Consider the following 13768-nt stretch of genomic DNA (forward strand, 5'->3'; position numbering starts at 1 on the left):
CGGGGCTACCAGGGAGCGGCTAATGGCAAAGAGGAGGCGCGCCGTGGGGGCGGGGCCGGGGGCAGCCACCAGCCTGGACCGTGGCTTCTGCCCGCGGGCACTGGCGCGGGCACTGGCGCGGGACACGGGTTTCCGCGCAGGGGGCCGAGTAGCACAGGCCACTAAGAGCTTGTGTGTTCCGAGGCCTCCCCCGAGCCCCAGTTCTTGTACGCTGAAGCGAGTAACTCTTAGATTTATGTTCTGTCTATTCCGTTTTGCTTTTTAAGGTGCAGCTAGCGGAAAACTTAGTTGCGCCCGGGACTGGCTGCTTCTCGGTGCGCCCTCCTCTGCTCTGCCCTCAGCGCCCCTTCCAGCTTGGCCCTTAGGCCGCGGGACACACGGTCAGCGCCTGCAGCTGTCCTGTCCCGTGGCCTGCGGCGCCAGGCAGGACAGGCTCGCCTCTCCTGGGAGCCTCCCTTGGCGGCCTGGGGCCCCGAGTCCCCCCACGGGCCTGCCTGACCGCCGCCCGCGTGAGGTGCGGAAACTGCGGCAAGAAGGCCGCGCTGACCGTCCTTGTTCGGCTTCAACCCTCCACGCTCGTTCGCCACCTTCGCAAGCCCCACCTGGCGCCTCCAGAGGGGGGCAGGAGACATTTAGGGGGACACAGCTGGGACCCAGTCCCTAGGATCTCACCTTGGCTTGGGGCGCTCCTCTTCTGGAGGGGAGGGACACAAAGAGAAAATTAGCAGGAGTTGGTGGGGTGGCCTGACTCTGGAGGGATCCCCAACCTCTGCCCCCAGGAGCCCAGTTTTCTCCTCCTGGTGTTGCGAGGGAGGGACATGGGGGACTTAGGGGAGACGGGAAATTAGGTAAAGGAGGGAGGCTCACACCCCGTTATACATTCACAAGGGGGGCCCTCCCACTTCTCTGGAAACCTGGGAGTCCAACGTCTCTGACTGTTCTCCTTCGCACACCCAGAGCCCCTGCCTTCCTCTGCGGAGACCCCAGCACAGGGGCCCCCCAGGCCTCTTTATTCGGGGCCCCAGGGGCTGTGTCCCCAGGCTGCGCTCCTTTGGGGACACGGAAATCCAGGTCCCAGCGCAGCCCCTCCTGCAGTCCAGGCCCAAACCTCTGAATATATATGGGGGTGCATAAGAGCCGGGCACAAAGTGGGGCGGAGACTCGGCAAACTGCGGACCCCTGAGCTAGGGGAGGGCTGGGTGTGGGTCCCTCTAAGGAGGTCTCGGCTGGAGCGCCGCGGGCGACTCCCTTGCGGCCACCAGAGGGCGCGCGGGCCCTCGGCTTGAAGGGCCGGCCAGCGGGCGCCGAGGGACACCCCGGGTCTGCGCCCGAGAAGGCCCGCGTCTCCCGGCCCCGACATCCATCGCGGGAAGCGAAGCAGCCGCGGTTACCTCGCTCTGCCACCGGCTTCGGCTCCTCGGGGGCTGGGGAGGGGCACGAGGGGAGGCCAGGGTCGGGGGGTCGGGAGTGGCCGCGCCCCGGGGTGGAAGGGGAGAGGGGAGAGCGGTTAACGGCCCGGAGAGGCGGCTTTCGGGAGCCCCAGCCTCCCTGCCCGCCCGGCTCCCGCCGCGGCTCTCTGGCCGCACCCCACCAGCCCGCCGGCCCATCCTGCAGGGTCCAGCCCGGCCTGCGGAGCCCAGCGCGCACCTTCCTCCTCCTCTTCCTCCTCGTCAGCAGCCTCCTCCTCTGGAAGGGGTCGGGCAAGAAGAGAAAGGGGCACAGGGTCTTCATGGGGTACCTGGGGGCGCTGGTGGCCAGGCTCAGGCTGGGGGGTCCTCTGGCCTTGCTGCTAGGCGCACGGAGCCCCCCTCCGGCAGCCGAGATGGTGCTGAGAAAGCTTGAGGCCCCGGGGGAGGGCGTGGGGGGCCCCTGCCGCCTCTCCACCTCTGAACGTCCCGCACCTCCTCCTTTGACGCGGGGTCCCGGGGGCCAGCCCGCTGTCCACTCACCTTCCAGCTGCTCCCTGAGGACAGGGGTGGGAAGGACAGGGGTTAGGGCTGTGGGCGGGTGTCCCAGGCCCGCCCGGCCCTGGGGGGTCACTCACTCGTATTCCTGGTCTTCCCAGTCGGACATCCTGGTGGCGCTGAGGACCTGGGTCACAGGTCTATGGGGGGGTGCCAAAGAAGGCGCTGGGGGACACCTAAAGAACCTGAGGCCAGGCCTTGGGGCCCTGTCCATGCTGAGGCTGCACCCCAGCCGCCCCCGCCCCCCAGCCAGCTGTCCTCTTTTCTGGTCCCAGCTCTGTGGAACCTGACCGCACTGGGATTAGAGGGTGTTTGCACTGAGGCAGCCGGGAGCGGGGAGACAATGGCTGCCCCACTCCCAGGGGCTATTTTGGGGGGATGTCGCAGACAGTGAAACAGAACATCTAAGAAGGGATTTGAGGACAGAGGGGGCAGAGATTTAGTCCACCTGCCACCACCCCTCCCCCCCCAACCCCGCCCCTCAGTGGCTGGAATCCTTCCACCTGTCCCTGCCAGGCCTTCCCGGCGGGGGGGTGGGGGTGGGCAGGAAGATTCTGGAGCCCTTTTGTCCCCGGACCCTTATATGCTTAGGCCTCCTATTTCTGAGATTCCCCAGACCCCACGGTGCTCAGGTTAAAAGTCCCCCCAAATCCCAGTACCCACAAATCCTGAGACCCCAAGTTATGCCCTGGGTTCGAAGTCCAGCGAGTCCTCATATCTCCTGATTCTAAGACCCCTGCCCATTCCAAAATCCAGACTGTGGGCCAGGACAGACTGAGGCCCAGTTCACTACACCCCAAATGGCCAACTACAAATCCAGCTCCAGGGTGAGGCCCCGACGCCCGGGCCGCCAGCTAAGCCCCTGAGCAGCCACCCCGTCTCAGAGCGCTGGACCGAGCCAGGGCCCCAACCCCGCTTTCTGAGATCCCCTCAGATTTCTACGGTGTGATATTCTGAACTTCCAAGTCCTAGCACCCCCAGATCCTGTGACCCCCGTCCTAACACTTTTCCCTTCCACCCCTCCACCTAATACTTTCCCTTTCCCTTCAACCCCTCCCGCTGGCGCACCCCTAACTCAGTGGGGAGCCAGCACAGACCTCTACTTTGCTGCGGTCTCTGCACACCCTCGCGGTGGGCCCTCTCCCTCCCCCAAGGTCCCCATCCTAGGGGCTGCTTTACCTGAGGTGTCTGCAGAGGCGGAGGGAGGGCGGTGGAGGGAGCCCAGGGCTGCCCCTTTATAGCCGGCCCGTGGCCCGCCCCAGAGGGAGGGAACCAAAGCCAAACCCCAGCTGCGGGCAGCTCAGCCACTCCCTCCCTCCCCAGCCCCTCTCCCTTCCCCCAGCCCCCCACCACCCACGCAGGCCCCTCATTCCTACAGCTCGAGAGCTCCGGGTGGTGGCCCCAGCTCAGCACACAGTAGGTCTCTAGAGTGTATCCGCTGGCCAGAAGGAAGGAGGGGAACCCCCTTTTCTGAGTCTCCATCCCTCCCACCCCAGTGCTGTCTCTTGCCCTCTGTGGGCGCCATGGTGCTCCTGGCGGCAGCCTGTCTGTCCATCTCGTGTCTCCCGCTCCCACCCCTGCCCTTTGTCTGCCACCGGATTCCACCCTGGTGACAACAGGCGCTAAAGCTGGGGAGCAGGTGTCTGTGGGGTACCTCACACCCCCACCTCCAAGTTCGCTGCCAGGCGGACCGCCTCCGTCTGCCCATGGGGCGGGGCGGGTGTCTGTGTCTCTGCCCTGGGCGGGCACCCCAGCATTGGGGGCGCCCCTATCACCCTCACCCTCTGGGCTTGGAGCTCAGTCTGTGTGCGCTCCTGTCTTCCCGGGCAGCGACTCTCTCTAGCTCTTCCTGGGGGTCTTGTGTCTCTACTCCCCCTCCGTGGCCCTATTTCTGTCCACCTCACTCTCTGGGGTCTGCGTTCCGCTGCCCCCCACCCCCTTGGCACCACGGCCCCTCTCGGGTCTCGGGCTCTACCTCTGAGTGTCTCTGACCGCTCCGAGTGTGTGTCTCTCCATTGTCCTTGCCCTCAGCACCCCCGCGCATCCCCAGCTGGGGCAGGGGAGTGGGGGACACCGCCTGAAGGCTTTGGGGGGGTCGCGCCTCGCCTCTCCTGGCGCTGCTGTACCCAAGCCGCGCCCACCCGGCCCCCAAGGAGCAGCCGCACTCGCTCGGCTCGGAGAGAAGCTTTATTCCTCAGGCCGGCGCAGCTCAGCCCTCGAACTTCTTCTTGCGGCCCTCCATCCCGCTCAGCGCGTCGATGTTCTTGCGCCAGTCCCCGACCTCGCGGTTCTCCTGGGGAGCGAGCGCCGGGTCAGGGCCCCGGCCCCCGCGCCCCGCGGAGGCTCCGGAAGAGGCCCCGCCCCCTGGCCGCCTCAGGCCCCGCCCGGCGCTGCCCCGCCCCCAGCCTGCCGCGCTCACCTTCTCCGTGTCCTCCTTCTTCACCTGCTTGAGGTTGGCGCGCAGGTCCAGGGACTCCTTGGCGCGCGTGCCCAGCAGCGCCTGCATCATGGCGTCCGCCGAGATGCGCACCCTCCGCAGCGTGGGCCGCTTGAACTTGCCGCGGAGATCCAACACCTTCTGGGTGAGGTCTGCGATCTGGGGGCGGCGGAGGCGGCTCTCGCTGCCGGCCTCGCTCCCCGTCGCCAGGCTCTCGCCCGTCTCCACCCAGGCCCTCCTTAGCTCGGCGCCTGTGGCCTTCGGCCAACTCCGAACTGCTCACCCAGGAACTGGACCACCGACCTCCCCGAGGCACCTGTGAAGCCTCCTGCATGGGGGTTCCCTGCGACATTTACTGCCCCAGCTCCTGCCACATCCCCAGACGAGTCCTGCGGACCCAGCTCCCCGCTTTTGCCCTGGCTGCCGGCTCTCCCCTGCAGGCTCCTGGGCTGGACCACCCTCCCCTACCCCACCCCCCCTCCCTGCTGGCGAGGCTTCCGGAGTCTCCGGCTGACAGCCCCCACAGCGTCAGGGGTCAGGCAGAGAGCACACCACAGGCCCGTCTGCCCAGCTGCGGCTCCCCCACCTCGGAGACATTCTTGGTGACCTTCGCCTCCACATCGTATCTCTCCTCATCCACCTTGTCCACGCGGGCGTGCAGCTGTCGGCACAAGTCCTGGGGAAGGAGTGCGCAGAGTGGTGGGGAGACTGGGCACCCAGGCTCCGGGGGTGGGGGCTGGGCTGGAGGGACGGGGCTGGGCCTCTGGCTCTAGGAGAGTAGATGTGAGCTGGACTGCCGACAAATGCAAATAACGGGGGCTGGGAGCCTGAGAGTCTGACAGAATTAGGGCTGGGGGCTGATCCCCGGGTTTGGAGATGGTTGGCCGGCTTTCTGAACCCCCGAGGGCAAGGGTGCAGGGCAAGGGTGCGGTGGGGGCCTCAGGGTCCTTGGGGCAGGGCGCAGTCAGTGCTGCCCCTGAGCCCAGAGACACAAGACAGCACGCTCGGAGCCTTGGTTCCAGGCTGGGCAGGAGTCCGACACCTGCAGCTCCGCGACGCCCAGCCCGGCCAACTCCAGAGGCTCGCACCGCGCGCTCAGAGCGCGCCCCTTCTCTCCGCGTCGCTCCTCCGCCTCCCGCTCCAACTCCTGCTTCGCCACCTGCAGCATCAGGGTCTGGGGGGGGAGGCAGGGGGCGGCAGTTCATCCAGAGGTGGGAGGATGAAGACCGCTGGCCCCGGGGAGCCGCCCACAACTGCCGCCTGCCCAGCCCCTGACCAGGCCGGCCGGCCCCCAGACTGGCGCCCAGCCTTCCGAAGCCCCGCCCCTCCCTAGCAGGACGGCCTCCCGAGCCACGCCCCCACGAATACCCAGCCCCGCCCACTGGCAACCCTAAATCCCACGCCGACTTTCAAAGCCCGCCCCCGGGCACCTGAGCGCCCAGGCCCACCTCTTACCTTCAGCTGCAGCTTTCTTGAGGCGGAGATCTTAGACTTTCTCTGCCGGTGAGACGGAGCAAGGCAGAGTCAGGGAGGTGGGGGTCCAGAAGAGGGCGGCGGGAGAGGCTTTGGAACCGCCCCGTCAAGCCAGATTCGGACTCGGGCGCCTCTCCAACGCCCCCGCTTAGGCTACGGGAAGCCACGCCCCTCGTCCCACCGGCCAATCTGGGCCTCTGATCCGGCCAGGCACCGCCCACCCATCAAATCACAGTTCCCGCGGGCAACGGAGCTCCGCCCAGAGGCAGCTGTCACCAATCAGAGCGCCGCCCGCCCGGTGAGACGCTCGCCCCAAGGTCCGCCAGCTACTGGGCTCCGCCCACAACGAAGCCACGCCCTCCTAGGCTCTGGCTCCGCCCCTCCCCACAGGGGCGAGGAACCTGCCAACCCGACTTCCACCCTAGAGGCCGCGTCCGGGTCGCGCCCTCGGGCCCGCCGCGCCCTCACCCTGGCGTGAGGCTCCGTGGTGGAGGCGCGGTACTTGGCGGAGAGGTGGGGTCGCATCAGAGCCGGCGCGGGGCGCGGGTCCCGGCCGGGGTTGGTGAAGGGGCCCCGTCACACCCACAGCCCCTCTCCTATGCCTGCAGCCTCCCGCCCAGGGCCCTGCCGGTCCAGCCGGCGCCCGCTCTCACCGCTTCTCTGTTCCTGCGGGGAGAAAGCAGGAAAGGGGTAGCGGGAATGCAGAGCCCCTCTGCCGCCAGCCCCGCCTCCTCCTCGGGCCCCAGCAGCTGGCTTCCCAAGCCCTCACCCGCCGCCCACACGGCATCTGTCCCGCCACCATCTCAGGCCAGCGGGCCTGGCGGCTTCCACCCTCTCGGAAGCAGGGAGCCCGAGGTGGCCTGCCCACGTCCCGCTTCCTCAAGCCTCAGGAGCCCACTCCCCAAGCTGCACTCACTCGTCTGCCATGCTGAGCCTCAGGCCGCCAGATGTGGGAGGCAGCGAAGGGGACACGGGTGCTGAGGCCCTCAGTGAGGGGCGCCCGCCGTGACCTTGAAGGTCCTGGGACTCCGGTCTCACCCTGGTTCCTCGAACCTCAGTGAGGACACTGGGACCAAGGGCGAGGACAGAGACTAAATATACTGCTGCCGCCTCCTCCCTGCCAGGACGGGAGATAAGGGGCGCACGAGCCCAGGGCAGGCCCTGCTCCAGCTGGATCACTCTCCACCTTGGGGCTCAGAAATCTGGCCCCCGCCCCGCACACCCCAGGCCTCCCTCCCCGGAGTGTGGCCCATCCTCTCACTGGCGAGCAGGCCCTCTCGCCTCGCGTGCCCCCATCCCGCCTGCCCCCATCCGGTAGCTGCTGCGTCCTGTGATGTCCCCGGGGGTCCGGTGGGGTGCGCGGCCCTCCGCGGTGAAGCATGCCGCTAGCCCATTTGGAGCCCCAGAAACCTGGTGTCACATCGTGCCCGCTCCTGCCCCTGCCCGTTCCCAACAGGAGCCGCACTGAGGACAGGCGAGACACGCAGACCCTGAGAAGACAACCCACGTCTTTACTGGGCCCGCGGGATGCCGAGCCGCGGAGGGAGGAGAACCCGGCCAAGGGACGGGCGCAGGGCCCTGCAGCCAGGGTGGGATCTCTCCCCGGTTAAGCATCTCCCCCGCGGAATGTGGAGCTCTGAGGGGTGGAATGCGGAGTCCCAGGAACGGAATCTGAAGTCCTAGCTGCCCGCTGAAGTCCTAGCTGCCCTCGGGCGGGTGAGAATGCTGAGCGCCAGACTGGGAGCTGGAAAGGAGGGCTGGGGGAGGGGCTGGCTCTAATCAGGACCTGCGTTTAGAAGTCCCATGTGGGGGGCTTGGTCTCTGCGGGTCCCTTCAGACTGACCCTCCGTAGGCAGAGCCAAAGCTTTCTGGGGTGGAGCCAGAACCTTGGAGAGTGAAGCCTGAGGCTCGGGGGCGGGCGCGGCTGGCTCAGAGGCTGGGGCCCGGCCCCGCAGAGGCGAGGTCTTCCGGGCCTCCGGGGGCGGAGTCGAGGCCTCCGGGGGCGGAGCCTGGGCGCCTAGGGGCGGAGTCCGGGGCTCCAGGGCTGGCACCACTGGGCCTGGAGCGGAGTCCCCAGACTTGCAGAAGCGCAAGAAGGTCTCGGAGGACCTGGCCCCGGGCTGTGCGGCAAATCCGGCTGCCTGAGCGAGCTCCGCCGCCCGCGAGGAGAACTCCTGCAGCTGCTCCGACCGCAGGTCCACCAGGTACCTGAAACGCAAGCCCGGTTAGAGGCCCTGGCTGCCGGCCCTGCTCCAGGCCCCTGCTCCGCGCCGCTGACTCACCGGGCTAATTCCACAACCAAGTGCCCTCCCGGGGCTACACAGGCCCCGAGCTCAGGACTGAGAAGATGAACCATCCTGCAGAGAGAAACGGGGTGCCTGAGGGCCGCACGCACACACACGCGTGAAGTCCAGAGTCTGAGGGAAGAAGCTGGGACCTGGAATCTGGGTCTGGGGAGGAGGCCAGGAAGGGTCACCAGGAACTCCTCCAGATCCTCTTACCCACAGGCCATGTACAGAAGCTGGAACCGTCCCTTGTAGCAGCTCTTGTGGTGTAGAGTCTGGGCAGAGCCGAGGGGCAGGAAGTGGACAGTGAAGAGTTCTGGGCCAGTGGCTGCTGGGAAGAGTCAGGCCTACTCGCAAACTTGGAGTTAACACTCCCTGTCTGTCCTGAAACCTCTCGCCGGCTCCCTCTAGGTACTAGATTCCTAGACAATGCTGGCAATGGCAGCCTGGCAGACAGACAGCCCTTGTACAGACCGCCACAGAGATGGGAGAGGGAGGAGCCGGTGGCCCAGGGCACTGAGGGCGCCCGGATGCCCAGGGAGGGGCGCGGGTACAAAGGGGCTGCCAGAGGGAAAGTTCCGGCCATCCACACTCCCGCACAGTGGATTCCCACTCTGCCCAGATCCTGGGTGGTTTCCGGACACAGGCGAGGGCAAGGACAAAAGGCCAGGAGAGGGACGGAAGGGCGGAGAGGGAGGTCTGGACAGTCTCGGGCCACACTCCCTGAAACCCTGGGCCTGGGCCAGCGGGGGCGGGCCCGGGCCCACCCTCTACTGGAGGGCAAGGGGGAGGGCTGGGCCTGCCTACCAGGCTCTGGGCTTCCTTCGCCGGGCGGCACCGGCTCAGGATCTCCCCGGGGGCGGGCGGCCAGCTCCCGGAGCAGCTCGGTCACGTTGTGATGCGTAATCTCGCCCGCCGTCTGGAGGGGAGCAGGGGCCGAGGCCAGACACTAGCGAGCAGGGCTGGTCCACTCCCCACCATGGCTAGCGTCTGGAGGGGGCGGGGCCGCTAGGGGCCTCCCGCGCCCCGCCTTTCCCACCGCACCTTGACGGGCTGCCCGTTGCTGGTCCGCAGGAGGCTCTCGTCATCCGCTTCGATGCCGAAGGCCACAAAGGGCCCCGTGGCGATGTCCCCCCAGTACCCTCGCGCTGCCACGCGCTCCCCTCGCTAGGAAAGCAGGGGGGGAGGTGGGTGAGGCCGACGTTGGGGCCCCAGGCCTGGGGTCCAGGAGGGGCGGGCAGGCCAGGCTGGCGTGGGGACGCACGTGGCTCAGCAGGCGGCCAGACGCCAGCGTCCGGTTGGGCGCGTGGTAGGCGCCGGCGTCTCTGAGCTCAAAGGCGACACCCGTGTCCCTCCAGCGCCGAAACTCGCGGGTGTGGATGACGCGGGCCTGGGGGCGGGAGGCTCCGTGAAGCTGGCGCGTGGCCCCGCGGCCCGCGCCCACCGGCCCGGCGCCGGCGGCTCACCCCGCGGTCGTGCAGCTTCATGTGCAGGTCCCAGTCGCTGACGCCGCGCCGGGCGTCGTAGCGGGAGCCCAGGTAGTGGCGCAGCCGCGCGTCCCAGAGGCGGCCCATGGGGAAGGCCGCGGGCCCCTCCTCCCCGCCGGCCCAGAAGCGGAACACGGCCTCCAGGGCGTCGCGCTCGCGGAACTGCGGCGGCAGGGGTGCGGGAGTGGCCGGCGCCGGCCTGAGCAGCGGCCTCGCCGACCCTCCCGCCCCCGCGGCGTGGGCCGATGCTCCCATTTCCCCTAGGAGCAAACAGGCGCAGAGAGCAGAAGCCGCCCCGCCCCGTCAACCCCCAATGGGAGTTGGGGAGCTGGGGTCCCAAGTCTCGAGCCCACCCCGTTAGTGCTCCATCGACGCAGGCCCTTGCACCGCGCCCTCCCGCCGCCACCCCGACCCCAGAAGGAGACGGACGGAGGCCGGCGGCGGCACCTTGAGGGCGCCCAGGCTGAGCCAGGGCAGCTGCTCCGCCAGGCGGTCGGGTTCCGGGATCAGGTGCGCCAGGCTGGCGGCCTGGACGCGCACGAAGGCGGCCACCGGGGGGCGCAGCAGCGCGTTCCCCCACACCTCCAGGAAGATCTCGCTCCGCTCTGCAGCATGGGCAGAGAGGCGGTGAGCCCCGACACGAGACCCGCGTGGGCGAAGTCTCCCCTCCCCACAGTAATCTTTTCCTCCCCACAGTAATCTTTTCCTCCCCACAGTAATCTTTTTCTCGCGCATGATCAGAAAGGACCGGTCAGCTCCCTCCCCTCCCAGTAACTGGAACAAGACAAACGACAGCTCTCCAATGTCTCCTCTCCCACTTCCCCGCCTTAAGAGTCACACAGACTCGCACGTGTGGAGAGAGAGCCAAAGCTGACTGTGCCCTTGCAGTGCTGGGACGGGGTGGGGGTGGGGGGCGCTGCGGGCCAGGTCCCTGGGTGCCTGCAACTGACCTTGCAGTCCCATCTTCTCAGGCTCTTCCAGTGCTAGGCTGAGGATTAGCATGTGGCGGGCCACAGCTTCCAGATTACTCTCCAGTACATAGAACTGGAGGAACAGATGGGGCGGGACATGCTGAGGTTTTCCCGGGATCCCTGGAGCAGGAGACCTAAGCCCCTCCTCCCACAGGAGGAGTCCCAAAGTCTTGAACCCTCCTCCCCACCATTACTCTGGGCCTGGGCCTGAGGCTCCTTCTCCCGCTGGAACCCAAGGGTCCCCAAGCCCAGCCTGTTCCTCCCCCAGGGCCCAGGATTCTGGGCCCCCAGCTTTCACGGCTTCAGACCTAGGATTCCAGGCCCCCTCCTCCCTCAAGGACTCAGGGACCCGGTTGTCATCCTCCTCCCACGTGACCCCAGAATCCCAGCTCACGTTGACCCTCCTGCGGGGCCAGAGGGCAGCCCGGGCCAGGGTCCGCAGCAGGTGCCGCCCGTCCACGGAGCCCAGCAACAGCACATGCAGCTCGGGGGTCCCGCACCCGGTGTCTGCCGGAGAGCAGGGGTCCGCAGGAGGACCTGGAAGAGGACGGCGCCCAGAGGAGCTGCGCCTCTCGGCTCCTGGGGGCCCCTGGGCTGCCCGCTGGCAGTGTCCCTGCGTTGGGGCCTCAGAGAACGTGAGCGCACGGCAGGCAAGGGCGTGTGGGCAGCCACCGCGTCGGGGAGCTGGGGTCCTGAGTGGGGGACTCACTTTCGGCCTGCAGGTCCAGCGCCGGGGACAGGCCCCACCATGACACGGAGCCGAAGCCCGTGCCCGAGCCTGCCGGGGTGGTCATCGCCTGTGGGACGGACACCCTGCGGGTCCCCAAGCCTCATGTCCGCAGGGCCCACCGCACCCCCCTCTCACCGCCCGACTCGCGCCCCTTCCCCCCCGCGGGACACCCCACCCCCACCCCTCCACCTGCACCTCATCCTTCCAGTATCCCGGGGCGTCTGCACCTGCCCGTTGGGTGCTGCGCTGCGGTCCGCACCACCTCCGCAACCGCTGCCCGAAGCCCCCGCCCACTTCGATCAGTCGGCCAATGGGAGCACAAGGGTCGGCACCGCCGAGATTAGCTGACCAATGAGAGCGAGCGCGACCCTGACCCTGTGAACTTTTGGCCAATGGGGCTCTGAGGGCGGCTACCGAGAGGAGGGTTTGTGGACGCGGTTGTCATGCCGACCAGGCTGGCGGAGGGGGCAGGGCCAGGGCGGGCCGCGTTGAGAAGAGGGAGGGCCGGACGGATCCCAGCGCGCACCAAGTGGACACAGCGGGCTAGTTAAATCCTCCTCTGTAGACCTCTGTGTCCGCTTGCCCCGACACCGTGGTTCTGCCACGCAGAACTTCCACCACGTGTTGGTGGCCGTGAGCACGTGCTCCAGCTTGTTAACATTTCGGGAATTTTGTGACCTGGTTGTTAAAGGCCACGACTTAAAATTCCAGCATTTACTAAAATACTAAAAATCAAATTCCAGCTAGATGCATGGCGTTAAAGAGTAATACATACAGCTCATACCTCCCAGCTCCACTCTCACCCAGGTCCTTAAGGTATTTTCATTTGTCATATTTTGAAAGAATCGTGATTTTCCTGTCTGCGTGCTGCAGAGCAGGTCTCATTAATTCTCGAACACACAATTCCCTTAGCTGTTCACTGGGGTAATAACCGTGTCTGTTTCACCGGGTAGCTGCAGCAGTAACAGCAACACCACACAGTGTTCTCTTCATAAAAGTGCCCGTCCACTCACTCCCACCTGGAATTGTTGAATTCCATGACAGGTTTTTTTTTTTTTTTAATCTCATGGATGTCACAACTGCGCAACTTTTCTGATTTCCCTTTTCCCATTAGCTGCCAGGATGCTCAGAGGCGAGTTTAGTGTTGGCTAGTTTCCTTCTCACATGGAAGTGTTTTTTGCCTTTTACTTACTCTGATGTTTAGAGAACTGTCTTGCCAAATTTCATGACCTTTTTCCTGCCACCTGAAATGTCTGGGAGGAGGTGAGGGAGAAGCTAATGAAGTGACTGCTGTTGAGAGGCAGAATTTGCTCAGGGTGAGGTTATACCTGTAGATCTCTTGTTCTGTCCCTGGAATTTTTGTTACCAGACTGCCTAACTACTTTTTCCTTAACCAAAGTAAGCTGTGTCTGCATCATTAATTTTGGTTCCCAACACTCTGTAGAAGGTGACGTGGAGGTGACCTCAAGGACTAGGGATGGATGAGTGCTGGAGGATAGGAAGATAAGGAGAGGGGAAGGAGGAGACGGCAGAGGGAGGAATAGATGGGCATGCAAACCTATGTAAATCTGGGCGGGGGGCTGGACAATTCATGAGTAGGTAGATGACTCCTCCCGACCCTCACCTCACCCAAATATGCGGCAGGTATTCTTCGTGATGTCTGCAGAGGAGGAGAGGACTGACTGACTGAGTGAGTGCGTGGTGAGAAGTGGGTGAAGAGCGGGAGCCGGTGCGCTTCCTCCCTGCCTGGCCCAGGACATGGGCTCTCCCGCTCCCCCCACTCCCCCCAAGAAGCACCGGTCCGGCCACACCATGGAGGTTGCAGTTTTATTTGGTCCCAGGAGCAGTACAGGAATGAGACTGGCGACAGGACTGGGAGTCCCGTGTAGGAAGAAGGGCGCTGGGCATCAAGGGGGACAGGCTGGGATGGCTGATTGTCAAAGCAGAGGGCAGGACCCGCTGGAGGGTGACTGCTCCCCTCCCACAAGGGTCCCTGGGACTTGTGGAAGAGTGTGGTGGGGGTTGGCAAGTGATCGTGATTGGCATAGCGGGGTGAGAAGGGAGGAGTGGGCGGGGCTCAAGGAGGGTGGGGCTTGGCCAGGGGCTGGCTTAGGAATCAGGGCGCAGGCAGCGGCCGCACTCGGTCAGGGGGCCGCAGCGAGTGCCACTGGGCGATGGGCCTCCGGGGGCTGGCCAGCATGTCTGCCCAGTGCCTCAGGCCAGCCCCGCCGGCCGCCGTGCCCACGGCCACTCGCCCAATGGCCTCATTCTTGCCCAGCTTATCGTAGTCCAATACGGTCAGCTCCACCTGTACCTTCTGGGGTGGGCAGAGGAAGGAAGCAGCTGGAGGGGTCCTGTACCCCTTCTCATAAGCAGGGCTCAGTGGGGCTGGGACCCTTAGGCTAAGTGAGGCCTCACGGG

At 66.0% G+C, this 13768-nt stretch overlaps 4 protein-coding genes across 5 annotated transcripts in view; all 4 read right to left on the reverse strand.

The window, feature by feature from the left end:
- Positions 1 to 2073, reverse strand: part of TNNT1 (troponin T type 1 (skeletal, slow)) — a 5938-nt gene extending 3865 nt beyond the window's left edge. The window contains exons 1-6 of the mRNA XM_004694090.2: positions 2045 to 2073; positions 1950 to 1963; positions 1648 to 1686; positions 1260 to 1424; positions 673 to 694; positions 10 to 112 (exon numbers count right to left, since the gene is read on the reverse strand). Of these exons, the coding sequence (XP_004694147.1) occupies positions 10 to 112; positions 673 to 694; positions 1260 to 1424; positions 1648 to 1686; positions 1950 to 1963; positions 2045 to 2073 (372 nt within the window). The remainder of the gene's footprint in view (positions 1 to 9; positions 113 to 672; positions 695 to 1259; positions 1425 to 1647; positions 1687 to 1949; positions 1964 to 2044) is intronic.
- A 2091-nt stretch (positions 2074 to 4164) lies between these two features.
- Positions 4165 to 6399, reverse strand: TNNI3 (troponin I type 3 (cardiac)). Its single transcript, XM_004694091.2, has 6 exons — positions 6343 to 6399; positions 5857 to 5898; positions 5444 to 5575; positions 4988 to 5077; positions 4384 to 4560; positions 4165 to 4257 (listed from the first exon to the last, which is right to left on the reverse strand). The coding sequence occupies exons 1-6, from the start codon at positions 6397 to 6399 to the stop codon at positions 4174 to 4176; spliced, it is 582 nt and encodes a 193-aa protein (XP_004694148.2). The 3' UTR covers positions 4165 to 4173.
- Positions 6400 to 7299: 900 nt separating this feature from the next.
- On the reverse strand, positions 7300 to 11411 carry DNAAF3 (dynein, axonemal, assembly factor 3). Its single transcript, XM_012733587.1, has 11 exons — positions 11263 to 11411; positions 11012 to 11180; positions 10597 to 10690; positions 10094 to 10251; positions 9626 to 9808; positions 9424 to 9549; positions 9204 to 9326; positions 8961 to 9078; positions 8376 to 8490; positions 8157 to 8231; positions 7300 to 8082 (listed from the first exon to the last, which is right to left on the reverse strand). Exons 1-11 carry the CDS (start codon positions 11409 to 11411, stop codon positions 7650 to 7652), a joined length of 1743 nt encoding a protein of 580 aa, XP_012589041.1. The 3' UTR covers positions 7300 to 7649.
- A 1753-nt stretch (positions 11412 to 13164) lies between these two features.
- Positions 13165 to 13768, reverse strand: part of SYT5 (synaptotagmin V) — a 4830-nt gene continuing 4226 nt past the window's right edge. For both annotated transcript variants that reach the window (XM_004694295.2, XM_004694294.2), the window contains exon 8: positions 13165 to 13664. In XM_004694295.2, the coding sequence (XP_004694352.1) occupies positions 13464 to 13664 (201 nt within the window). In that variant the 3' untranslated portion in view covers positions 13165 to 13463. The remainder of the gene's footprint in view (positions 13665 to 13768) is intronic.

Source organism: Condylura cristata, unplaced genomic scaffold, assembly GCF_000260355.1.
Source record: "Condylura cristata isolate star-nosed mole 26May11 unplaced genomic scaffold, ConCri1.0 scaffold00041, whole genome shotgun sequence".
NCBI lineage: Eukaryota > Metazoa > Chordata > Mammalia > Eulipotyphla > Talpidae > Condylura > Condylura cristata.

Bases quoted from the DNA above. Each gene is read 5' to 3' on its own strand.
- TNNI3 (XM_004694091.2), bottom strand. From the start codon at position 6,399: ATGCGACCCCACCTCTCCGCCAAGTACCGCGCCTCCACCACGGAGCCT. The intron at 5,899-6,342 runs GTGAGGGCGCGG...TCTCACCGGCAG, and splicing joins CCACGGAGCCTCACGCCAGG to AGAAAGTCTAAGATCTCCGC. The intron at 5,576-5,856 runs GTAAGAGGTGGG...CTCCCCCCCCAG, and splicing joins CAAGAAAGCTGCAGCTGAAG to ACCCTGATGCTGCAGGTGGC.
- DNAAF3 (XM_012733587.1), bottom strand. From the start codon at position 11,411: ATGACCACCCCGGCAGGCTCGGGCACGGGCTTCGGCTCCGTGTCATGG. The intron at 10,691-11,011 runs GTGAGCTGGGAT...CTGTTCCTCCAG, and splicing joins GGCCCCGCAGGAGGGTCAAC to TTCTATGTACTGGAGAGTAA. The intron at 10,252-10,596 runs GTCAGTTGCAGG...CCCATGCTGCAG, and splicing joins TGAGAAGATGGGACTGCAAG to AGCGGAGCGAGATCTTCCTG.